This window comes from Gavia stellata, chromosome 5 (assembly GCF_030936135.1).
Source record: "Gavia stellata isolate bGavSte3 chromosome 5, bGavSte3.hap2, whole genome shotgun sequence".
Lineage (NCBI taxonomy): Eukaryota > Metazoa > Chordata > Aves > Gaviiformes > Gaviidae > Gavia > Gavia stellata.
This window is the reverse complement of record NC_082598.1, coordinates 53268099-53295388: the sequence shown is the minus strand read 5'-3', so window position 1 is coordinate 53295388 and position 27290 is coordinate 53268099. Positions and strand designations below refer to the sequence as shown.

The following is a 27290-nucleotide window of genomic DNA, read 5'->3' as shown; positions in this document are numbered from 1 at the left end:
CCTTATAAGGAGTGGCAAGCAGGGTACAAGATTTTGTTTCTCTACTAGTTTATACAGATCTGCTGAAGCTCTAGCGTATACTGCAGCAGAGCAAACAGAGGCTTATCACATGTGTGAAGCACACGGGAAGAGTCCTGTTTCCATTTAGTAAGACAGTGTTTTGTATGACGACCTCAAAAAGCATCATCATAGGAGGCATCTCAGCAGGACAGGGAACACAAGTGCTCTGGAAAAGCAAAGGCTTTGATGGCTGCCAGTGGCAAGAAACAGCTTCACTGATTGCCTTCATTAATCCATGCTACTGGCATGAATTTGCAAGTGTTTAAGCAGAAGACAGACAATAAAAATGTCAAATGGTAGAACACCTCTGTCCAAAACCCCCGAAGGACACGGTCTCATGACCATACTTTTTCAGCTCTTTGCATTTGAGTTCATACAGAATCTTTTACTGATATTTTCCTGGTGCCACTAAAGCCTTTTGTAAGTTGGCCTGTGGTTTGTGTTGATAAGTTTATTGGCTTTTCTTCTGAAGAAAGGGCAATAGATAAGGCAGAATGAAGGGCATCAGCTTTCTTTTGCTTTTGCATGCTTGAATTGCGATACCACAGACGCCTTCCAAGGCAGACTTCTCATACAGTCACATATCAATGCTTCCTGCACACAGCATTTTCAAAACTAGGTTACTAACTCTGCACTTAAAAAAAGTTCAAAGGCATAGATATCTGCACTTTTAGTTTAATTTTAGCATCGACATCCAAAACCAGAACGATTTGCAGATTAAACCCCCTTAATACTAATAGCTGATGCTGTTATAATTTCAGATACAGATTTAAAATTAGAACCCTTCTTTGCACTAGGAAAAAAACTTGGCAATGACATTTACTCCTTATTTCTTTAAAATTAGTCATAGACTCTTAACTCCAGCTGGACTGAAAGTCTTTGAAGAATGAATATATCTCAAATTAACATCTAGTTAGAGAGCCAGAGCCATTACAGCGTATCACTGCCAATAACACCTCATAGAATGTGCCTACATTAACTTCTGCTAGCAACTTCCTATATCAGAAATAAACTTTGCGAGAAGTATAATATTCTTCACATTTTATCCCAGTGTTTTCTGCTCACAGCATAGAAAAGTGCGCATTTGGGCACGGGAGTTGTAACAGTAGCACAAATCAATGGACCGCACAACATACGGGTCATTTGGTGGCAGGAACAAGAATTCAATATTAGCAGAACAAACCCAGTCATGAGCGTTCTACCCAAAAGGGGAGTTATCGATTCCTCCAGTACTATTTTTGAATCATCAAATGGTTCCAAGATTAGGGGCTTCAGATTGCTTCAGGATGAAATTTCACCGTGCTGTCACACTGGAGGATGCTGCTCATATATCCATTTCCTCTGGTGCTCCACAAATTCAATAGGAGCAACACATTACCCTACTTGTGTCACTGAGTTAGCAATAATCTACTGCGTCCTTTCATTTGTAACCCAGAAGGGTACATGGAAAGTTTTAAGCCAACTAGGAAACCAACATAAATAAAAAGTGTTCATATTAGTAAAAACGATACAATTAGCTGGAAGTGCTAAAACCCAAACCAGAATCCCTCTGAACTTCTAAGCTGCATCTTTCACGCAATATTGCTCACCAGGCTTTCAAGTGCTATAATCGTATCACTGTATTTTTCCCCTGACAGCCTGTTTTTTTATCCCAAGCTTATGTTCAACAGATGTTATCCCTGATCCTGCAAAAAACTTTCTGGGCAGACTGCTTACTCTTGGAAGTCTCTCCCGGCTGTGAATAAGGCTATTCAGAGTAAAACACATTACTCCACTGGCATTTGCTTGTTTAGTAAATAAGCAGATTTACATAAACTCCAGATTATTTTAAAGCCAACCAGAAAGTCACCCTAAAATTAACAGTCTGCTGTGTCACTGATACCTACAGCTGAGGGCTTAACAGGAACAACAAGGAAAACCAGTGACAAGAAGCCTGCTCCTGCCGAAGCCGATGAAGAAACGCTCACCAACTTCTCCTGCTGCAAACTCAAAGTGTTTACAGCACTTGTTCCTGCTTTGAATTGACATATCAAAGTTACATGAATTTGCTGGGACACTTCAGAAGAATTGAAGCTTGAGAAAAAGGAATTATTATTTTTTCCAACCTTATTAAGCTTTGCTTCCCCGCACAGCCGCAGTAAACTTTGGTTGTGTTGCTTCTTACCCGTCTCACAGTAGGGATCTCCGTCTTCTAAGTGGAAGACATTATTGCGGATGGGGTTATGACAGGCCACACACACGAAGCAGGAAACGTGCCAAGTTTGTTTCAAAGCATTTATTACTTCCTGTGGGGATTAGAAAAACTGTTATTAACACATTATTTTGATGTGATGACTAGATTGTGGTGACCATGCCTCCACACTTGGTTCGTTTCAAGAATACTGCTACCTTGAAAATGGGTTGTGCATGCGATCTCTGCTGATGTTAAACTTAACAAGGTGCTTTATTTATGGTACATCTCCTTATTTGTCACAAGCAAGCTTTCATTTTTTGGAAGGTTCAACATAGAGTTGGACAGATTTAACAACTCATTTTTTCACCTTTTCCATTTTAATTAGGATCTCAACGACAACGGTCCCCTGAAATAAGAAAAGCAGCATCTCCAATGTCTCCTCAAGTCTGTGAATAGTTAATCAGAAGACATCACGTAGAAAATTACGACTGCTCTGTGTTGTTTTGAAAGACACTATAGTGCCAAATATGACTTGAGAATTGCGCTGCCAGAGCCCTACATGACCCCAGTTACACAAGAGTCCAGACACATTGCTGTCTGCAGTAAAGCAGCGGACGATCAGCTGGCGGGCTCAAATTAGCAATATTAGTGCCGAGTAGAATAATGCGTCTCTCTATCTACATTACCACTGGGACTATTTCAGTACTTCAAGTCTAGCCAATCAGCATGTTCCTCAGTGCTCAGCTCAGCTAAGGAGGATTATTTATTTTTCATCCCCCTATCCCCCCCAATTCTGTAAAAAGCTGCCAATTAAAAGCATTTTGCTCAGGAAAACGTAGTAATCACAAAAGCTACAAAAGAGCTTCATGAAAACAGGAGCTGAACTTTGAAGAGCCAAGGAGACTACAGCAGCTTTTCTCAAAGAGACTGAAAAGGCTCAACATTAGAAGAGCCAAAAACATATTCTGTATGTGATGGGAGCTGACAAGGTATGTCAGAGTATGTTTGGAGGAATGCAGACCGGGCCAGATAAAAGAGAATTTCATTACAGAGAAGCACTGAACACTGTGGTAATTGTTCCCACTGAAAAACTGGCCACTTGCTGGTCACTTACCCCAAGGATCTTCCTCTGGCACTTCGAACACTCAGGGGCAAAGAACTTCTCATAGCAGACCTCGCAATACAACGCCCCTTTCTCTTCCACAAATCCAATGTAAGCCATGGAGGTTTTGCAATGAGCACAATTAAACTCCTCTGGATGCCACGACTTCCCCAAAGCCACCAAGAAGGGTCCTCTGATTAGAAAGAGGAGATTTTGTCAGCAAATGCCCCTGGGTTGGCTCCTGCAAAAGCTGTGAATAGGCTTAACCTATGTGCCGCTGCTACACTGTTCGCAAACATACACTGCTCCATCTCTCCTTCATCCTACAGGCTCTAAGAAAGCATTAAGTGTTGACTGTATGTATTCCCATTGAACTGTCTCCCAGAAACACCCTAACCAAAATAAATACTAATTCTCTTTGCTTCACTGCATTTCAGAAATCTTATTTTACAACTACATTAAATACAGTGCTGAAGTGGCTGTTAGGGAAGAGAAGAAGGATGTTCCCTGTGTTCCCAATTATTTCCATCTATTGCAAAGAGATATTTGACTCAGTGATATGATCAGCTCTCTTTCAGCATGCATTTGTATGTTCAAGTAGACTTGACTCCATCAAGAGCCAATAATATCAGTGTCTCGTGAGACAAAAATTCAGTCGCTGTCCTTATCCAACCAGTTTGTTACGGGATAACCCATCCCAGTTGTGGAGGGATTTTTGGGGGAGGGGTGGTCTTTTTTTCAGAAGCTAGTTAAAATAGGACCATCTTCTCCAAATACAGACCCTCCTCTATTATTTGCAAACAAAAAATAATCATGCTTTTAAGAGCATTTGTCTGGCTAATGCAACAAGATTTAACAGACAAGATAAACCCATCCATTCCTCAGTCAACAAAAAATTCTTAGTTTGTAACTCATAAATCCCAAGCATATACCATTGTATCTGTATTCATTTGAAAACATACTCAGCATGCTAATTTCTTTATTGAACTTATTTACTTTAATGAGGTGCATCCTAGGTCCACCAACACCCAACCTTACAGAATTTAGGTTTCAGGTGAACTGTGTGGTTCAAGTTCATCTTCCTCACCAGATTTCCTGCTTTTGCAATACCAGTACAGATGCCATTCTTTTGGTAACACATCACTTTTTTCTAATCTAATACTTCACTGCAAAAAAAAAGTGTAAGGTACTAGTATCACCACCTTGTTGCTAAACATTTTTTTTAAATTGAGTAAGCTACAAGAACAATTTTGTGTGATGTAAGATTCTCATATGCACAAAGCAACAGCAATAGAGAAGAAAAAAACCTTAAAATTTGTTTCCAGGGTTACACTGACTGTAAGACAGGCAGTGGACAGAGGGCAACTTCATTGAGAGTAGGGGGTAATTATTTTAATTTCTTTTCTACATTTTCTCTGGAGACGCTATATATTTTCAACAGGATGAGAAGTCAAAGATAAGGGACTCAAACAGATTTAGGACAACTCACAGACCTTCTGAGATGATGAACATTTTTAATCTGCAACAGTTTCTTCTATTCACCTCTGATTATGGGAAAGAAAGCAGTGAAAAAGGGCTCCTGGAGAGCAGCTCGTAGCCCTTTAAGGAGGGAGCTGGGGTCGAGCGCGGCTCTCTGGCCCCCACTCCCAGCGGATGCCTGAGCAGTGCAAACACTGACCTAACCCGATACCCTCCCACCGCCCTACAAGCACCTTTTTACATCAGTGCCCTTTCAGTTATGTACTGATCAAACAATACAAGCCCTTATGTACAACAAAGTGCTCTCAGTGCGCTGTGTCAGCACAGGCTAATTTAACAGATTCATTAACACGGGGCTGACACCGAAGAGGCTTTCCCGGCTCCAGGTAGGATTGAGTTTCTGGCCATCTGCACTGAAATGATAGGCTCGGTTAGCTCTGCAATGGAAAGAAAGTATGCTAGTGACGGGAGGGGAAGGAATTTTTACAACATCTGCTGCCTTTAGCTCTCCAGAGTTTACAGCTCTGACATGTTGAGTGTAGCCATTCAGGACAGCGTGCAGGAACCCAGACGGATGGGGAATAGCCTGAGAGTGCATCTACAGAGTTTCTTTCCTCAAGTCCCCAGACAGCTGTGGCTGTGCCCTGCACAATGTCTCCGAGGTGTTCCATTAGTGGGCTGCCTCCCTGCACACACATGTCCAGAAGAACACTTTCTAAATACAATTTTACTTTTAATCAGGCTGTAGTTTAAACATGTCAAGCTGACACTGCAGGTTAATGATACCAGCGACTTAAAAGCTGCCCCAAAGCATGTGGAAAAAAGAAAAAATAAACACCTGCCATGCAAAATACACTAAAACATGATATTCAGAACATGGAAGTGTTCCTGGGCTCTGCGTATTTTTGCGATCGAAACGATAGCTTCCAGTAATGAAAGGTATTTATTTGCTGTATACATTTGAAAAGGAGTTTAAAGCCCCTATTTGAGTAAGGGGGCCGCATGCCCATGTTCCCACAACCTGATGGGAAGTAGCTAGGGCATCAAGTGCTAGGAAGATGGCTGCAGATGGCTTCATCCTTCCTTCCCCATTTAAAAACAAAAAACCAATAAAACCCCACATGCCTCTGTCAACTAGAACATATTTTTAAATGTGGTGCTAAAAACCCATGTTCCTTCCATCCAAAGATAGGGGATGATCCAACCAGCAACAGCTGGCTATGAGTGCGCCTCTATCCCAGGCTGCTTTGACATGCTAAGGTTTTCTGAACAGATTTCTGACATCACCATCTAGACTACGTGAACCAAACTCACAGATGGAGGCAAACAGTCGTAATTCTTTTCTTTTTTTTAAGAGATTCTGATGTATTTACAACAGTATTTACAGAATCTTATGCCCCAAAGGATCACCACGTACATAAATTTGGTAGCCACCTAAAACATTTCGGTCCTGCATGTAGCAATGATATAGGGGCAAATTGGAAGGGGAAGTAAATAACATATATGGAATATAAGCATAATTTCACTATCTTTCCCCTGGTAACTAAATATAACTTTATCAGTATGGACATGATGTATTAGTATGCCAATAATCTAGCTTCTCATGTGGCTTTTATCACGATAGCAAGCCAGAACTGAAATTTAGTGGTAGAGAGATCAAAAGTATTTCCACATCTGCTAAGTAGGCCACTCACTTTACAGTTAACCATACAGCAGTCTACACTCTGGAAAGTTTTTTTTGTTCTCCTTACTTGAAAATGCCATGGGATATAATTTCTTTATAGGAGATGCTGAAGGGAAGCACCATTTGTACTTTTTCCCTTTTGCCTCTAAAAACAATCAAGCTGTACGAAAAGGTGACAAAGCCAATTCATCATTCACAAGCAGACATGCCAAAGAGTATGTTCTCAACGGAGATCTAGGGAAAACACATCTGGACTTCAAAGGAAGAGCCAACTCTGTACTGCAGCGCTTGGTAAGACTGCCCGGGAACCAGAAGTCTTCATCAGGAAATGTCAGAAGTTTGTCAGACCATCACAGCAAGTAGATCATGGGAAATTTAGTTTGCCTCCAGCTTTGATTCTTTTAGACATGGAAAGAAAAGCTTACTTGAGCTTTGGAAAAAACTAGAAGCTTCAGACAATCACTGTATGAATAATTAAAGATATATTAAAAAGTTATAAGATGTCTCTAAGAAAGGGTTTTCGCTCAGCCAGCCATGGTTATTCTATGCCTGAGTGTAAAGTAACCAACTCCACAACGCATTTTGGCTTCAAAACAGATGTACAATGCAATGTCACTCGATCCTCCTCCTACCTTTTCATAGGTAATGCTACCACTAAGGGCATGAACTGTAATTATGCTAAAACTTGGATTCAAAATGCCATTGCAATCTTTCAAATCCACTGTATGCTGTGAACACGAGGCATATTTGGCATTGATTAACGCACATCAACTCATCCTCAAATGAAACAATGCTTGCTTTTAATAATTGGGGTGGCATTTAACGTATGAAGAAATATAAGGATTTAAACACCACCAGCAAATTACAAAGTAGTTAGAAGTGGGTATCAGTTACTATTCATGAAGTGTCACTTACACAATAGGTGACGATGGCTTAAGTACTGTCAAGCAGGTCTCCGCAGTTTCTCCTCATGCAGCCACTAAGGAGCAAAGGTTGTGCCATGGACCAATACACTCCCCTATATCCAGGGCAGCAGCTCATCTGCTTTTTAAGGACTGAGAGGAGAGGTTGGCTGTTCAGGAGTGATCTGTGGAGTGTGCTGCGAGACCCATGGCACAGAGCATCAGCGAACCCTGCTAAACCACAGGTGCTGTAAAAGGCACTGAAAGCTTCTTGCATGAAAGATGCAGCATATAGTGGATTTGCTATGTTCATATTTATTTATAAACTGAAATGATGGTAACAAAGGAAAGTGCATGGTTGCTTGCCTGTTATTTACTAGACACAAATCCAAAGCTCTCCACTGCCCAGGGAACAAAGACATCAGAATACTAAAGACAAACAGGATGGTTATATAGGCCAAACTGTTTAACGAATCAGATGAATCTCACCCAAAAAGTGTGTAGACCTTTTTGATATTAATCTTCCATTTTGTGGTGAAGCAAAAAATCTGGATTAGAAAAGATGTACACCTATGTTCGGAATTCATATAAGTTTTTTCTATTGCTTCAAGGGGATTCAGATCATATATTTTTAGTTCCTTGACATATACAATAGAAGTAGGAGAAAATTCTTGAAAACATCACAGATCAGTTAGCAAAGAGTTCTCTAAAACAAACCTGATGTTAACTGAACTGGTAAACTGGTAGTGAACTATGAGAACAAAAATCTAATGGAAGTAAACAAGCCGAACTCGATTCACAGAATCACTAAGGTTGGAAAAGACCTGTAAGATCATCAAGTCCAACCATCAACCAACACCACCATGTCCACTAAACCATGTCCAGCAATGCCACGTCTACAGGTTTTTTGAATGCCTCCAGTGATGGTGACTCCACCACCTCCCTGGGCAGCCTGTTCCAGTGTTTCACCACTCCCTCAGTAAAGAACTTTTTCCTAATATCCAGCCTAAACCTCCTCTGGCACAACTTGAGGCAGTTTCCTCTTGTCCTGTCCCTTGTCACTTGGGAGAAGGGACCAACACCCACCTCTCTGCAACCCCCTTTCAGGTAGTTGTAGAGAGCGATGAGGTCTCCCCTCAGCCTCCTCTTCTCCAGACTGAACAACCCCAGTTCCCTCAGCTGCTCCTCATCAGACTTGTGCTCCAGACCCCTCACCAGCTTTGTTGCCCTTCTCTGGACACGCTCCAGCACCTCAATGTCCTTCTTGTAGTGAGGGGCCCAAAACTGAACACAGCATTCGAGGTGCGGCCTCACCAGCGCCGAGTACAGGGGCACGATCACCTCCCTGCTCCTGCTGGCCACACTGTTTCTGATACAGGCCAGGATGCCGTTGGCCTTCTTGGCCACCTGGGCACACTGCTGGCTCATATTCAGACAGCTGTCGACCAACACCCCCAGGTCCTTTTCTGCAGGGCAGCTTTCCAGCCACTCGTCCCCAAGCCTGTAGTGTTGCATGGGGTTGTTGTGACCCAAGTGCAGGACCCGGCACTTGGCCTTGTTGAACCTCATCCAATTGGCCTCGGCCCATCGATCCAGCCTGTCCAGATCCCTCTGCAGAGCCTTCCTACCCTTGAGCAGATCAACACTCCTGCCCAACTTGGTGTCGTCTGCAATCTTACCGAGGGCGCACTCAATCCCGTCATCCAGATCACTGATAAAGATATTAAACAAGACTGACCCCAGTAGTGAGCCCTGGGGAACACCACTTGTGACCAGCTGCCAACTGGATTTTACTCCATTGACCACAACTCTTTGGGTCCAGCCATCCAGCGTTTTTTACGCAGCAAAGAGTATGCCTTTCTAAGCCACAAACAGCCAATTTCTCCACAGCTGTGGGAAATGGTGTCAAACGCTTTACTAAAGTCCAGGTAAACAACATCCACAGCCTTTCCCTCATCCACTAAACAGGTCACCTGGTCATAGGAGGAGATCAGGTTAGTCAGGCAGGACCTGCCTTTCACAAACCCATGCTGACTGGGCCTGATGGCCTGGTTGTCCTGTACGTGCCATGTGATGGCACTCAAGATGATCTGCTCCATAACCTTCCCTGGCACCAAGGTCAGGCTGACAGGCCTGTAGTTCCCCAGATCCTCCTTCCGGCCCTTCTTGTAGATGGGCATCACATTTGCTAACCTCCAGTCCACTGGGATCTCCCTGGTTCACCAGGACTGCTGATAAATGATGGAAAGTGGCTTGGTGAGCTCCTCCGCCAGCTCCCTCAGTACCCTTGGGTGGATCCCACCCAGTCCCATAGACTTGTGTGTCTCTAAGTGATGTAGCAGGTAGCTAACCATTTCCCCTTGGATTATGGAGGCTTCATTCTGCTCCCCGTCCCCATCTTCCAGCTCAGGGGGCTGGGTACCTGGAGAACAACTGGTCTTACTATTAAAGACTGAGGCGAAGAAGGCGTTAAGGACCCCAGCCTTTTCCTCATCCTTTGTCACTATGTTTCCCCCTGCATCCAATAAAGGATGGAGATTCTCCTTGGCCCTCCTTTTGTTGCTAATGTATTTATAGAAACATTTTTCATTGTCTTTTATGGCAGTAGCCAGATTAAGTTCTAGTTGGGCTTTGGCCCTTCTCATTTTCTCCCTGCAAAACCTCATGATATCCCTGTAGTCCTCCTGAGTTACCTGCCCCTTCTTCCAAAGGTAATCCCAGGAAACCTCTATTTTAAGGAAAAAATAAAATGCAAGGTAGATGAAAATCAGCGTGATTTGCACATTGACATGAAAAGTGATTATAGTTGCCTAGATGAGACAATCATGGCTAATTGTCAGAAATCACTGACCAAACAATGAAACTCAAATTCAATTCTTCCTCCGTATGAAATTCTGACTAATGACAGGATATCTTAGGGGCTCAGCAGCATTTATTTAACTTAATCTCATTTGGCAAACTTGTCTTTGTGTTGCTTAATCTTTTCTACCCATGTCATACAAGTCAAGGACACCAGCTACCATAATACCCAAAGGCCAGAGAGCCCACCAAAGAGCTTGAAATCTAACATTGCAGGAAATTATTATTAATCCAGTCCTAGCAATTGTTAAGCCTCTTTTCCCTGGTTTTCTTATATGGATGGAGCCTGCTATTTTTCTTCTTAATTAGAAATTCTGGTTTATAAATCAACATTTGTGACAATTTAGTCTTTATAAGACTATACTCTCTCATTGGTTTCCAGCTAGCTAATCTTCTCAATTTTTTTGAAATAGGTGTATAAGTGAAAACCAACTTGCTTACTTTTCTTTGGTTTTACTTTTGCTCTACTCCACCCAGCTTCCTGGTTCTCTGTAAAACAGGTTGTAAGGCTGTGACTGTTAGCAGTTCACAATGTTTTCCTCCATCGTTACTCTCATTCTCAGTTTTGTTAGATAAACCGTGCATGAAAACAGTGTTCTGCATTACTGAAATGAAGCCTTAAAACACTTGTGACTAAGGAATCAAAAATCACGACAGCAAAACAAAGCCCGCAGGATGAATAGATACAAACCTAATGACTTGATTACAGTGCGCACACATGGGAGTACGCTTTCCCGCAGGAATATGCTCTGCCCTCTGAACCAACGTGTCTTGCTCATTCAGCTGAGGCGCTGTCACAAATTTTTCACTCGGGGCGGTTGTTCCAGGTGGTTTAATACTGTTAGATGTCCATCCACTGGCAGGAGCTGGGGAAAGAGTACCAAAAGCATTTAGAAGACCATCTTTCATTACCAAGTAAATTATTTTGAAATACAAGCAACCGGCAACATTTGCCTAACATCTTTGTCCAGTGTATACCTGCCTACTAAAAGAATAAATTGAAAAGCACTTATCTTCCCCTCCTCCCCCACCAAGTCCTACCTACTTTATGAAATGTCTGTGAAATAACACAGAATGGTTTTGGTTAACTTGAAGTAGTGGACAAATTTCAACATACTAAAGAAGTTAGGTGAAAGAATATACAACCTGCGAAGGCATTATTTTCCTTTAGATACAAAAGCTGAAGCCAAGAATATCAGTGTATGAGCAGAGACGGGAGAATATGACATACCTACTCGAAACATTTTACAGTGAGTGCAATAGATCATACATCATCACTGACAGATTAAACAAGAGTACACATTCAATAAAACATGTACAGGAACTTAAAATACAGTACTGTATAAGGAAAACATATTTCTAAATTGAATTTAAACACTCGTCTAGATCACTAGATACTGCCAATCTGAAGCACTCCAAAGACCACATTCATATCCCCTTTATAAAAGTTACGACACTGAAATAAAAACCTGATGATTTCAGAAATGCATACATCCACACACTTCCATTTGTGCTCAGGTTTTTAGAGTCATAGAGTAGACTTAAGCTTTTATGGAGTACAAAAAATGCATTTACAAAAATGAAAGGCACAGGTGATACTGTTGCCAAGGGTAATGAAGAAACAAACAGTCCTCTTTTCTTTCTCCTCTATTGATATATGTACCTTGGTAACGTACAAGCTACAGCAACAGAGTTTATGGGAGCAGTTATTCCTGTCAAGTGGAGAATTCTTTTTCTTTTTCAGGTACACTGAAAAACCCCACATTTCCATAGCCTTTTGTTTGGAGCCACAGGCAAGAGAAACCGTGAGTGTTTACTCGGTGTCCTGGCTTTAGTGCAGCCATGCTAAACCTTGTAAATCAAAAAGTGAAATTAAGATCCGAGTGAAACCTCAGAGAGAAACAACCAAGCAATGACAGAGACGTCAGACAGCACAGGATGATGCTTCTGTTGCAGTGATGCAGCTCTCCAACACATGGTCAGGGCATCGGTATGTAGCTTTGCAAAAAAACTAGTTTGTGGAGCTGTTAATCTTTGTGCTAGTCTTCCTCTCCCATTTTTCATATCATCTTCCAGGGAAAAGATGAAAAATCGTTTATCGTTATCTCCCTTAATGTAATGCTGATCAGCCTCTGCCCTGTAGAAAAGTTGCAAATACCTTCCAGGTAAAATACTGCATTCCCTGTTCAAATGGAACTGGCACACTAATTCACAGAGAAGATAAATTTAAGCGATAGTAAATCCACATAAAATTAAACAGAAACGGAAATCCCCTACTATTTATAGAGGTAAGATAGCCACACACCACACAATTTAATCAAACCAATACAGTGAACTTTAATTAACAACCCTCCCCTCTTTTCACACATACTTGTAAGCTAAGGCAACACAGCTGGAAGAGCAATCCTTTTTGACACCAGTAGTTTAGTACTATAGTTAAGCTTGGTATTAATCCACTGATATGGGCTCAATACCTACTTTTGCTTACTCTTTTTCTGTATGAAGAAGCAATATAGTCGTACACCTTTTTTTATCTAACTGGCCGATGCGTCAAATTTTCTCAAATCAGGTCATTTCAAGACTGACATATTTTTGGATCCTTTTCAGTATCTGAATTAGCAAAAATTATACCAGTTCATCAGTGGGTTTTGTTGTGTTTTGGTTTTTGTTTTTAAATATAAGACTATTGTTATATTTAATGTTTAATTAATTAATTTGCAATATCTTGAAAAATAACATTGATTCTAGAAACATTCAGCGTTCTTGAGTAGAAAGTACTTAGGAATAAAAGCACGTGATCTTGAACAAGTCACTCTGCTGCCGTAGTTCATTTTAGATTATAAATGCCTGCTAAACTGAAAACATAGGAACAGATAAAAATGGAAAAGGTGGCAGAAAGGCTTTGAAGACATGAACAAAAGTGGTTTTGATTAATAGCACTTTCCTCCTCTGTCATCACACATAGCCTTCTAATTTTCAGGTCCCATTTCATGAGAAGACAAAAACACACGCTAAACCCAAATCTGTTTGAAGACTGCTTTTGACATAAATCAAATTGCAGCACAGCTTCTAGTATATTGCTAATTTCTGTTTGAGTTATCTGCTGAATCCCAAAGCCCATTCAGAAACATCAGCTAGCTCATTTGCACTGTGTAGTTAAAAAAAGTCTTTCTGCTTGCTTAAAGGGAAAAAAAAAGTGTGAACACCACAATTATTCCCTTTTCTTTGGTCTCATTACAGCTTTGATTAATGCTGGTTTCCTGAATGATGCTTTTCTGAACACTACTCAACTTTAAAGTTACTCCTGGCCGTGAGCAGGATTTGTCTGAGCAGGATTTGTCTCCATAAACTTTCTTTCAGAGTTGTTCAACAAATCAGTCATTTCTGAGTTATTCAAAGCACTAAAAAAGGAGAGAAGGAGATAGCCTATCAGTTTGAGAAATAACTTCGGTTTATTCATGACCTTATGTTAAAAAAAAAATTTCTTTTTTAAGCAAATCATACTATAAACCACATACATTTGTACTGTGTTAAGCAAGAGCTGCGGCCTAAGCAAAACCAAACTGGGCATTTAGCATTGAAGGACAGCAAAGACAGATGGACCACTTCCACTGAAATTGGTGAACTCAAGTTCAACACCCAGACCTCCAGCAGATGCAGGACTCCCATGGGATCACAGCCACAACGCAAACAGAATAAGAGGAATAACAAATAAGCCCTAAGTCTTCAGATACTTCTATATTTGCCAGAATATTTTTGGATACTGGACAAAAACTAAGTTTTAAAAAGCTTTTCAACTGTCATTTGTAAAATCATATCACTATTTCATCTATTATGATGGGAACAAAATAACCTAATTGATGACCACAGATGCCATCAACAGCTGAGAACTAAGACATAAAAGGTTGCTTTCTGCTCAAAAATCCTTGAAAAGCAAGACCTTAAAGCATTTTATGAAACTCTCGCTTCTTCCATCTCTTGAGGCCACTGTAGAGCCAGGAAACTCCCTGCCCATGCTCACAATTTGTCCCCATAACATTCCCTCAAGGGGTGTTTTTCTCTTTGCTGGTATTCACATTAAGACCTTGCTGGTCTTGCACAGTATTATTCCTCTCTACTCCTATTCTGAAGTGGGCTCCCCTTTATTTCAGTTCAGATTTTTCATCCTAAAGAAGAGGAGTCAGTATGCTTCCATTGCCTTTAAATCCATACTCTTATTAAAGAAAATACACCAGTAAAGTATAGTAATAGCCATTTCATTACATTTATTATACTGGTTTCTTTGTGAACCTTCTACAGTTGTTCTGCTAGGTTTTTTTTTCACCATAGATCATTATCCCTTTCTCACCACTTAATTTGCCTCAGTCTTATCTTCCTCATTCCCATCTGAACACCAGCCAGAGGACAGCTTTTATTGCCCACTTGTGTCTTTCCATAGGCCACAAACATGCCTTTAACACTCCAGTAATTTTAGCAAAGGTTCATTACTCCCACTGCAACCCACAGAGCATTTTTTTGTTGGTGGTGGTATTTTGTTTGGTTGGTTTGGTTTTTTATTTAAAAAACCCCACTATTAGTTCCCTACTTAAAATCTATATGAATTCTCAGTATTTTTTTCCAACAATATTCCACCTCTTGTAGCTACAGAATTTAAACTATTAGGTCTGTTTTCTTGTTCAGTATGAACATTGATGTTTCCCAACTATCCCTTCTACTTAAACAGCAAGTTTAACGTTCCTGTACTGGACAAGATGGGTTTTTTTTCTGCAAGCAAAGAGGAAGGGGACACTCTCAGAGTTCCGGCATTCTCCTCCTCTCCTTTCTCTTCCCTATTCCCTTGGAAACCTCTCAGATTGAAACACAACCACATGATGTAAAGAAAAACATCAGGTCCGAAAAACTTATGCAGGTGTTTTTTCTTGCAATGAGAAGCTTTTACCAGGGCACACCAGTAATAACAAGGTAGGTACAAATTATTACACTCAATCTAAGCAAAGACCTCTCAACTCTTGGCAATCAGTCTGAGCTCTCCTGCGGTTTGTGCTTTGTACTTTGCTTTTTACATTTTACATATCTGATTTTTGGATCCCATTGGCAGCTCTGTTCTCAAAGAGGGCTGGGGAGGTGCGCCGGTACCCGAGATCTGGCAAGGTGCATGCGCATTTTTAGTTGTGAACGATGACCACGTGGGGAGGGAAAAGGAAACAACTCCAGCTGCCTCATGACACAATCTCACCAGATATTTTCTGGGTGCCACCTTTGTTGCTTCAGATGGACAGAGCACAGCAACTTTGGCGGGTGCTCTAAAGACTTATGAATTATAATCAGTAAATACAATAAATAAATAAAAGAAATAATTTATAAGAATTATACACCCCATCAGGAGCTATTCTACCCTGAGTGCCAGAAAGGTTTGGGTTCTCCGCAAGCCATGAAAAGATCTCTGTGGCCAAATCTTGGAGTTTTGCAGGCTTCACTTCACCTTCGCTCTCTTTAATTAAACCTTCTACAGCACTGTTGATTTGCACTTGTGTATTGTCATAGCTGGCTTTTCTAAAGCAGAAAACACTCTGTACCTGACTCTTAACTTTCTATTTTATTAGGTTTAAGTTTAGCAAACCCTCAGTGTTTGCTTTCACTAAACTCCTTGGTATGGCTAGTTTAATATTTAACAAAGTTTTAGGCAAGGTAAAGAACTGGCTTTTTTTTCTTTTTTAAAAATCCCAGTGTGACTTTGCCCTCGTTAGACTAACAATAGGCTGTTCCATCGCTGAGCACATGGATAACTGCAAACACTGGTGAAAGGTTTGGAAGACAAAGGGAGAAAGGCGGATACGCAGTGGTGCCAAAGTCACTTTGACAGAGGTTCTCCGGTGCGTAGCAACAATACAACAGCCTGAACTGTTTAACGCTCACTTAAACATAACATCAGGCTTCATGTAATATCTATAAATAACAATGCTACTTTAAGCGGTGGGAGTGCCAGAACTTCATTTTAAAGTGTTCTAACTCAATGATTTATACACTGCTATCGAACTACTGTATTATAAATGGAAAATATAAAGCTTCATATGTCCAATTTTCTGACTTTTCTTAATATATCTGTACAGTAAGAAATCTTCCTGTTCCCTCCCTCCAAACCAAACAGATGGCCGGATGAAGCAACGTGTCTGAAAAGCTCGGCTGTCAGCTTCTTACATTAGCCCTGTATAATACCCCATCCACTCCCAGGCCCACGATGAAATCGCACAAGTTCAATGGAGAAAGCTACAGGACAAGCAAAAGGGGAGAAAAACAAAAAAAACCACAAAAAACCCTCAACCCCAAACCCCTGTGTTCAGCAGTTCTTCTTTTGTTTCCTATGGAGTCTTGGAAGCACAGTCAAAGCTAAACCCCGCCGCTGATTAAAGGCAGAACAGGATGGATTAAACCATTATCATGTCTTTAAATGCCGGCGAAGGCTGGTATGCGCCCCGTGGAAAATCACAACAGGTGTCACCCCGGCCCAATTTCCACAAGCCCTGCAGCTCGAGGGGCTAGTTCCTGCGCTAGCAACCAGCCTTTCAACTGGAAAGGCTCCGGCTAAATTAGTTGTAAAGCAGCTTAATTAAAATAAGTATGGTGGTTTCAGCTCGCTCAGCCTGTCTCCTTGTGATTTGTTACATCACATACCGTCACAAATTTGGCACAACCGGCGTCACTTTTACTGAAAAACATGCCTTGAGAAGAAAGAGAAAACGAAGACCTGTACAGTAGTGTTTCATTTCTCTGGAGTGACAGTTTAGAAACCCATTTGGTAGCTTTCTGCAGATAACATTTTGCCTCCCTCGCTTTTAGCTCCTGTTCTGACCTCGACAGCTTGACTATGCCTGCGGAGAGCATGACTGTCCAGTGTCACTCACTCACACACAGATTATCTGCCAGTTTCATGGAGCTGATGTTTAACATCGAACAGCAATAAGAAAGAATTTACCAGAGGAATATTGACTTTTCATTTCTTGAACAAATATTAGGCCTAATTCTTGGATGTCCTACACCTGTACATCTGAACAGGACACATCACTGCTCTGAGCTGGTGTTAGCCAATGAAGGGAAACTGATCTGGCGAGCCAGACCATGACAACAGGATAGCTGCTTTTTAAGGAATCAAAGACGACGAGCACCTAATTTTGCAAGCTGGTGAATGTTCCCACTCGATGGGTGTGGAATAACCACAGAGAGAAATAATCTCTCACCTCTGGTTTGAATGACTAGAGAAAGGACCATGCATCTATCCGATTTATGTATGCAATTAGTGTAAGTGCACAGCTTGGTGCAATAGCACACGAATTTAGCAACATCAAATCACAGGAAAACTGTCAAAGGTTGTATTTGTAACAGAAAGCTGAGTGTCTGTTCAGCAGATCCTGTAGTGAGGTACACCAGGTCATGCTGCCTCCAACAAGCCGGTGGTACATTTCTGCATCATTACTATGATCTGCCCCTTCTTAAATATAAACATTCAAGTTTTAGAAACATACTCATTTTATCACCATGCCTGCGGGAGTTACCATTTCATACTACCATCAAATTAAGGTTGACATTTATAAATTACTCTGGTCTCACAATGGGTTTTGCTTGGCTAAGTGACTTCATATTACTTAACTTGTAAGAATAAATTCTTGTGGTTTGCTGTCACATGACGATGTAATAATTTAGATTAGATGAAAAATTAATAAGAATAACAGTCCATACACCAGGATCAGGAAGCTTTTGTGTTTTGACCTGTCAATCATACCACTTTTATGAACAAGGCTTTCTGTTTTTATGAATGGTGACTGCATTGTGGAGGAGCAATCTTCAACAATCTTTTTCAGTGAAAAATACTGGAACTCTTTATATGTTGGGACTGTTTCTAGCAGAGGCCTTACCAACAATGTAAGGATTTGCCTTAACAACTTGTAGTGTTACTCCAGTTTCTTCCCCAAGTTCAGACCATGGTCCTCAATGGGCACGTAGCCCCTTCAGCCCCTATAATAATTAGTCCTGCCTTAAATTTCCTGTCCTACAAAGGAAACAAATTGGGATGAGAGGGCCCTAAAAACATAGTTGCAAAACTTTACGAACAGGTGATGCTGACACAATAGTTTAGTTGCCTTTTCCATGCAAAAGTATTCCCAAAGCCGATGGGCCATCAACTTAAGTTACCCAATCCGGGTGGCCTGTAAGAACTGAGATAGGGGCTGGGGTAATTACAAATGGGACACAGAAAAACAAAGGTGACAAGGACAGAAAGTGCTGCAGTCCATCCCTTTATGGACCTTGAGCAAGGCCTTACTGGCAGGACAAGCATTTTGTGATAGCACAACAAATCTCGGTGCCTTCCTCCCTCTCCCCAGCTTCATACTGTTTGACCTTATGACCAAATTCCCCAGTCTGATACGGTCTGGATTTTTACCCCATTTTCCTTAGCAAAACTCTACATAATAAGTCACGAGGAAGGAGACAAAGACCCAAACTGTCAGTATATGCAGGAGAGGATGTCAGCTCACACCTAGGAGCCGGCTTGTATTTTCTTTTGCTTTTAAAGTTCTAATATTATCAAGAGAATGGGATATAGGAAAAAAAATGCAGCAAGACAACACGCTAAGGATAACTCCAAAGATGGTAATTGCAAGTCTACCAAACACACAAAAACAACTGCAAGGAAATAGCAGAATTTTTCAAACAAAGTTGCCTGGGGAGCAATTTTTCTATGCTTACAGTCAGCTTCCAAGTGTGTTCCCTCTGCAGAAGGAAGCATGTGCTTAACACATGTGCTGGCTCAGGATTAGGCAACTGACAGTTGTGGGTATTGCAGGATATGCTGACATTCCCAAGCAGCTCTATTGGAAGGGGATTATATATCCCAGTGGTATCAGGCTGAGAGAGACCCTGGGAATATGGCAATTGGCACATGCGGGTAACTGGTCACTTAAAACTGCAAGCTTTGGACACTTCTATCGCAAACCCTCCCCATCCCATCCTCACACTCAGCTGCCAAGCCCTGGAGGAATGAAGGTCATTGACTGCAATGAAACCCTCCACTCCAAGCAGCAAACCAGGTTTTCTGGCCACTAGCTGTACCAGCTCACCACGGGACTCCCACGATCCCGCCAGACCCCCGCAAGTGGAGTAGGATGCTGCCTGCCCAGCTGCTGCACGGGAAGGCAGGACGCGGTGCTGGCAGCGCTGTGCCTGGCACCCAGCCTCTCTGGTTCCCTCTGGGCCAGCAGCTCGCCCGCCGGCAACAGCGTTCTGAAGATGCTGGGAAAGAGGAGGTGATTTCACATGAGAAATGTAATGTTGGAAGTCCTGACCACTTCCGACCATCGCAGATCCTGCTGCACTTTCTGCGAGAACAATTCGTCTCCTGGCCAAACTCCAGTTTGTGTAACTGCATTTATTGGGTAATTATACTTTCTTAAATTGTCCCAGCAGTTTCAATTCGCCACAGTGCTATTCACTTCCTTTCAAGATGCCGTGGAGTGTTACGGCGTGCTGACAAGCAGCTGTTACATTTCACCCAAGAAGTGACTGTATGGCGGCAGCGGGTGAAAGCCATTCCTGTGCGTGCATCGTGTGCTTGCACGTGGTACCAGGACTGTAAAACACCTTGGGGTTCCTTGGGGGTGAACAATGCTACATAAGCATAGGGCAATAGTCAGCTACCAAACAGTAACGTAACTCGCTGCAATGTAGCTAGGATATTGTGGGCAATTTTTTTTTTAATTGAATATAATTTTGTGAAAAGCGTCTCCCTCTGGTGGGTGATCAGAACAGCTCAACAAAAATGAAGTGAGAACTGTAATAAATCCTAGACTGTACACTTAACACACAGTAACAGCCACAATTTGACTTATTTCAACAACTCAAAAAAAACCAACAATACAGACAAGAGAGGCTGATAGCAAATGCGTTATTTGGAAAGCTCTGTCCAGGCAGATGCCACCGCTGCACTGTATGCACCCCCCAGCTGCCCCGCATCTTTAACTCCTTGCGCGCCCAAGGCACCAAAGATCAGACTTTGTTTGTTCATTTGTTTGACAAGCCAGGCTTTTATCCTGTTTATCCAGTTTATCCAGCTTCTTACCCATGCCTTAAAAGTAAGCGTGAGGCAACTATCCCTCATTTCCTCTACCAAACCACTGAGGAATCCTGTAACATCAGGATTTTATTCCAGACAGGAATAAAACCTCTGTTACCTTCACAGTGGGTGACTAGCGTAGTAGCATTTGTGGGGACCCCATGACTGCCCTCCAACAGCAGATGAGGATAGTTCTGCTCCAAGGGTGCTGTCAACAAGAGATCACTTGGATCACAATTGACTTCTGTACGGAGAAACCCAGGTACACTATCTCAGCCATTCATTTTAGACCATCTTTTTCCTCCACATCTTTTTCTTGCCAGGTTGTGAAATAGAGATCATACTTCAGTTCCAACAAAAGGCCTCTGACACCTTTAGGCATCTCTGCACAATCTCAAAAGAAAAAAATAAAAAACAAAACCCCCCAAAAAACCAAAAAATCCAAAACCCTAAACCAAAGCCCAAAAAAGAAACCATGCTACTTTTAATAAAAAAATATAATGGTATTCTCTGGTGGGCTATCCAAGAAAGGGAGATACCAGCTAAGAACCTAAAAGATGCTGTCTGACCAAATGAGTTATCTGTATAGTCAGACACCTTAATAAATAAAATCATTGGTAATATTCATGCCACACCATCAAACAGCAGATTACAGCTTCCCAGACACAAACAAAATCCTGCAATATATCTGCTTTGCTATGGAAACAACCTGGCATTATATACAATATTCATTAGAAGAGTGAGTGCTATTAGAGCTACAAAACTGTACTCCAAATAAGTTTCTGATATTAATAGCATACTGATACGTGCATTTACATACGATTATTAATTCCTTCTAATTATGTCCTAAGCTAGACTTCCAACTATGAAATCAATCAGGCTCAAAGGGAGGGGTTTTTTTGTTTGTTTAAAATTTTTTCAGGCATGCGATCTATGAAGTCGATTTTTGTTTGGCCTGTGAAGCACTGGCAATTTTATTTTAAAGAACACTTTATGCTCACAGGCTGCACACAAACAGCAGAATTAATGACTGAAGTCCAAACATGCCCTGCAACAGTTGTGGTCTTCTTCAACATCTGACTAATTTTATCAAAACACTGAACTACTGAAACAGTTTTACCTGTCAGACTGCTGGTTTCAGCCTTATTGACTAAGCTCAGGTACAGCAAAACTGGGGATATTTTTATTTTTGTGCTTCCCCATTTTAGGAAACTTTGAGTTTTCAATGCCTCTCTCTCCTACAGTTTTTATTTTTGGGGGAGGTGATGACTTTGCTTCTCTGGAAGTTAAGCACTACATCCCAGGCCACTACAGCAAGGCAGCACAGAGCTGACATCCTCACGACCACTGCCTTCCACCAGCTTCTCTATCAGTATGAATTTCCTATGTTCCAGAATAGCTTACAAAAAACTCAACAACGAAAAATTCTCTGGCTGGCTTTACCCCTCACCTACCTATTTAGTGCCTCTAATGTGAAAAAAGAGATTTTCATATTATCCAGAGCATGGGCACAAATTTTCAAAGTATGGAATCAAGGGTAATTTAATTCATCCTTATAAATCTTTCTCCTTCATGTGTCCATCATATTAAAAAAAAAAATTCTATTTCAAACATTAGACTTATATTAATACTAAAGCATGCTAGTAGGATTTAGCAATGAAACACCTAGCAACATACTGAAAATGGGTGTGGTACTACTGAAATCCCAAGCTGACAGGTGATTTCTGTGCAAGTGAAATAAATTTATCACTTTGTGAGACAGAAGAAGAGTTATGCCAAACATGGAGTGCAATCACTTATAAAAACGCAGGATTATCATATTCCCACAGATGTTTGCCTTAAGTACACATGCTAACAGAAATGTAACTTTAAAAAGAGTTGGGGTTTTTTTTCCTCTAATGATAGCTAACTCAAGGAAGTAAAACAATGCCAGGATTAAACTGATCTAAATTTAAATAAGTCTTTACCTTGTCCTTAATGATCTACTCAGGATTTGACAGGTAAGTATAGAAATGACAGTGTGTTGCCATCTTGAGGCTTGCTAGCAGAACTGCATGTCCAAAATAAAATACACGTATTTGTTACCAGGCACAACGGTAATTAGGTCAGATGTACCAAAGCCATTATAAACACCATCTATTTTATCTTCATTTTTATGCCAGGGCCTCTGTAGTTCCTTTTCTGGACTGGATATACTTTTAAAGAGGGAAAGCGCTTAACAGGAGAACTAAAAGAAAAAAATGCTATTTATCACCTTAGATCCTGTCAGAAGGAGAATCAAGAACATTCACCTCACTCTTACAAGAAAAATCTGCAGTTAAAGCTTAATTCGTAAGTACAGATTTCTTAGATCCTTTGAAATATACTACTCAAGTTTAGTTCAGCACCAAAGACCAATTCAATTTAAGAAACAAGTTACATTAAAAGATCACCCCAAATTACTGCACGCAGTATTATGAAAATATAGGTACACAATTACACAGGTGGCATTTCTTAATACAGATATGATTGCAACATAGGAGTGTCCATAAAGAAAATGGCATGCTTTCCAGACATAAGACGTTTTGCTGCTGCTGGTTTAAAGGGGTAAGAATCACCGAACTACATTCAAAGGTAATAGCTATTTGAATTGTCCTTGCAACAACCCCACCTTTGAACAAATCTCCATCTCGCAAACCTATGCAATACTCTGGCACCCTGCTCAAATAAAACTTACAAATGCCAAATACATAACCACTCTAATGTTTTAGGTTTTGGGTTTTGTGGTTTTTTTTTAAATTAACATCCGCTTCAGAAAAGATCACTTGGAAAACACGGGTCTGTTGATATTCCCACCCCTGAAATGGCGTGGAATACGCTCTGTTGAGTTTACAATCACATGGGAAGCGCAAAATTGAAACTGTGAGGTGTACATATACACTGGATTGGTATACATGCTTTCAGTAGAGGTCAGAGACATCTGGTTTTGCTTGTTTGTGAAACCAATTACATCTGTGAGGCTACTTACAAAGGGCCACTAGTTTACTAAAACTGCTAAATCTGGTTTTCTTCTCCTCTTTTCTAAACAAACAGGCCTGTACTCAAAACACACAAATAGCCATTTGAAGGCTTTTGTTTTTACACCCACGATGAAGCGTATTTTCCTGAGCTATCCAAAGGTCTTTAAGCAAACGAGGAAAAGCCTCACTGGAAGTTACCTGCTTGGTTTGCAGGCTGCCAGCCCGAGTACTTGGCAGCAGCCGGGGGTCCCGCTGGCTTGAGGGCTGCAGCAGACGCGGTACTGGTGGGAGCGGGTCTCACGTCGGCGTTTTCTTGGCGGGCGGGCATGCTCCTCGCCGAGGTGGCCGTAAAAGCGGCGGGCTGGGTAGCCTCCAGGGAATCACTGTTCAGAAACGAGGGAGGAAAAAGTAAAATGCATTTCTTGCTAGAACAAGAGCACGTATGAAACGGAGATGTGGAGCGACATCCCTGCACCCTGGGGCAACGGAGCAGCACCCGCTACTCTGTCATCACTGATGCTGGGGTGATCACCCCAGGACAATGCTGTGGAAGTTACATTTTCAAGCTGTTTTTTTAAGAACTGGACACTTGAGTAATTTCTGTCAAAAGTCAATACAGACAACTAAATCCCTTCACAGTTTCCATTTAAAATAATTAACTGTTGGCATGATACAGGTTAAAGCAGAACCCTTACTGTAAATTTGGTACACTCCCAGACTTTTTCAATACTCTTTTTTTTTTTTCTTGGAGAGTAGGCAAATACTCATATAGTCAGATTATACTTGTAGATCTTAATAAAAATCATCAATCTAGAAGTGACTGAATTAGATACAATTTTCTTCTATGGGCCACTGCTCCCCCAAATGATTAAGTATTTTAAAAGAGCTACAAGTTTCTTTATTCATTAAACAAGATGCACAATATTTTATATTGCAGTTTACAGCTGCTTTTGTATTTTAAGGGTTAGGAGAACTCTCTTAACTATTTAAAAACATTCATTATGAACACAGCACTTAATCACAATTCACATAGAGTGTAAGTAGCCACTAATTACATTGCCAGCAAGAAATTTTTTCATTTCTCATTTCCAGAGGCTGTTCAAGAATGAGAAAGTTATCATATCAGAATTTTTATGCAGTGTAACAGTATTTGTATAATGGATATTTGCCTTTGGGAAGCTGAAAACAAATTTTTTCATTAAAAATCTTCAAAGTAGAGGAGTAATTGCTAATGAAGGTCATTTGCAAACTAAGAGGATCACAAAAACAGGAGATGAACTCAACAACGTTGCGAAACATAGCCAAAACAATTCCAAAGACATGTTTTGTGCCATCTGGAAACCCATCAGTTAACACGTTAGAAGCCTTGTATTCTTTCCTCTGTTGAACAAATTTACAGCGCATGTGCATTGTGCATATTTCACTGGGGTCATTCACAGAATTACAGATTGTGCCAAGTTCGTAAAGTAAAAATCCTTGAGTTATTTTTACTTTACAAGTATTGCACACACACAATACTGCCTTGCCCATATGACATGCAAGAACCTGAACACACCATGAGGCCAAAACACAAGTTCATAACCTTGATTTTTTTTGTCTCTAGATTTACAGGGTTATAATTGATGTATTTAGAATCTTTTTCTGGGTAAGGGATAAAAAAGATAGACAGTTTAGAGAATATATCTGAATGCTCAGTTTAATGAGTGACAGCGACTGCATTTGTAGGCTTTTTATAACAGTGGTAGCTGTGCTGAACTGACACTGATGGATTTGCTACACGCAGTGCGCACAAGGCCAGTGAAGCACAAAGTGAGCCCTTGCATTCTGTTACGTTCAAATGGTAAAAGACAGTTTAAGACATTTGTATAGCGCAAATGGCGGCATTTAAGGTACACGTTAGACTCCTCTTAAAGGCTTAGGATACAAGTCTTTTTAACAACAGATTTTGAGGCAATGGAGATAAATACTGCATAAAAGCGCTGTTGCAGACTGGAAGAAAAAGAACAAGACGACATCCGCTGACATGAAGTCGCAGCTCAGTGGTTGAAGATTACAAGGTAGTTTAGGACTGGCTTCCACTATGAAAAAAGTGCATGTCTGCAACTTCAGTGTCACAGAAACATCCTTCTATACTATTGAGTACATTTGACACGTAACGTATCAAACGTGCTCCAGGTCATAGCCCCATTACAACTTTAAGAACTCCTCAAAACACTGTTGGTCCTAAAAGAAGAAAGTTTCCTCCTTCTCCATCCAAAAGACTCATCACCACTTTTCCAGTCTAGCACCTCGTTACTGCCTTTGTCTGGAACATATAAATCATAAATACTACAAATCAGCTGTCATAAATAAGAAAATCCTGCTGAGTCAGCAGCTGTCTTTACACAGAAGAGGCTACTTAACAAGCAAAAATGAATGCAAGACAAGCAAAAAGGGTATCCTTCAGGCAGAAGAAGGATAGAAAAAAACCACAGAAATGGCCGAGGTGTGCTGCTGACAAACTGCAGCCTTATTGTAGATACAGGTGAGGAAGCAGACACTGACGCATGCCCACAAGGCTAGTCGTAGTGCCGATTGGTACCTCCACCACTGCCATTGTCGTGGTTTAATTCTGAGGCTTGTGAATGATGTGGCATGCTAGTTCCTAAAGCAACAGATTACTGGAGACACTTAGGCTTTTGTTTAGAAATTAGGTGAATCCTAATGAATCCAAATTAAAAGACAATGATAAACCCAGCTATAAAATCACCTGTTATTTTTTTATCACCTCTGGTGGTTTACGTGCCAGCAGCCTATCCGAGAGAGAAGCTTCCCAAGAAGCCTGGTTCTTTCAAGCAAGAGTTCAATAAACTCAAGCCGGCACTACAACCTGTTAATTTAACAGGCAGGCTGCTGCTGCAGCTTGGCAAGTCTTTCCAGTGCAATATTGCCCACCTACGGTGGGCTGCAGGAAATACTGCACGTACCGGTTTTCCTGAATTACAGCCTCTAATCACACAGTTGCTTGGGAGCGCACGTGCAGCGTTCTCCATAGAGAGAAAGATAGATCCATCTTTGTCTCACTTTTTTAAAAGGGCTGCACCCTGAAGACATTCCACCTGTTAAATGCTAAGCTTCTTCAAATTCACGCTTCAAAATTAATTCCTCAACATTTTACTTTATGTTCTTCTACAATGAGAAACACTCAAACTCCAATTTTTATCCATCTTCATAAATATAGCTATGTATCTTTTCAGAAGCGCACTTAGCTTCCACAAAGTGGCTGTACAATACCCACAATTAGCTCTACTAGTATTTTGTAACTCACTACGATATTGTACAATGATGACCCAAGATTCATTACTTAGAAAATACATGGTTTGAAGAGCCAAAATATATACAGAAATTCAAGAAAATGAATAGGTTACAGAAGAGAGCTCCCATCTGCTTTTCAGTGTCGTCACTAGAAAACTGAAGGAGGAATGATAAACCTTACGTATTTACCAAGTTCCGCATGAGCAGCTTTCTCAGACTTCCCAGATGACACTCGTAGGTCAGGTTCAGGTCAAGCACATTTTCATGTCAAAACACTTGTACTGCTATTAATGACAAGCCTATCTTTAACTCTAGCTTTAACCTTTTAACTCTGTTTCGTAACTCTTAAATGCTTCCTCCTCCACCTGATGAATACTTACAGCAAAAATGAAAGCTTTCCATGATGAAAACTAATGCAACCAAGAATCACATCCATTTTAAGAAAGACAATATTGCTTGCAAGATGTGAATGCTCTGCTGTCAAGCTTTGGGCAAGGCGTTTCAACACTGCAGGAATGAAGGAATGGTGGAACACGAGCCTGACTCAGAGTCTCGTGTCCTGAAAACCCACAACGTGTTTAATCAATAACTTATGGGAAGATTAATCAAAATAATCCTGGAAGTGGGTTGCAA

The 27290-nt window shown here is 41.0% G+C and overlaps 1 protein-coding gene across 3 annotated transcripts in view; it reads right to left on the bottom strand.

Annotated features, from left to right (window-relative positions):
- The window catches only part of PDLIM5 (PDZ and LIM domain 5), a 131768-nt gene that overhangs the window by 5238 nt on the left and 99240 nt on the right, over positions 1-27290 (bottom strand). For all 3 annotated transcript variants that reach the window (XM_059817472.1, XM_059817473.1, XM_059817474.1), the window contains 4 exons: positions 23562-23746; positions 10951-11125; positions 3348-3528; positions 2225-2345 (listed from right to left, as the gene is read on the bottom strand). In XM_059817472.1, coding sequence (XP_059673455.1) covers positions 2225-2345; positions 3348-3528; positions 10951-11125; positions 23562-23746 — 662 coding nt within the window. The remainder of the gene's footprint in view (positions 1-2224; positions 2346-3347; positions 3529-10950; positions 11126-23561; positions 23747-27290) is intronic.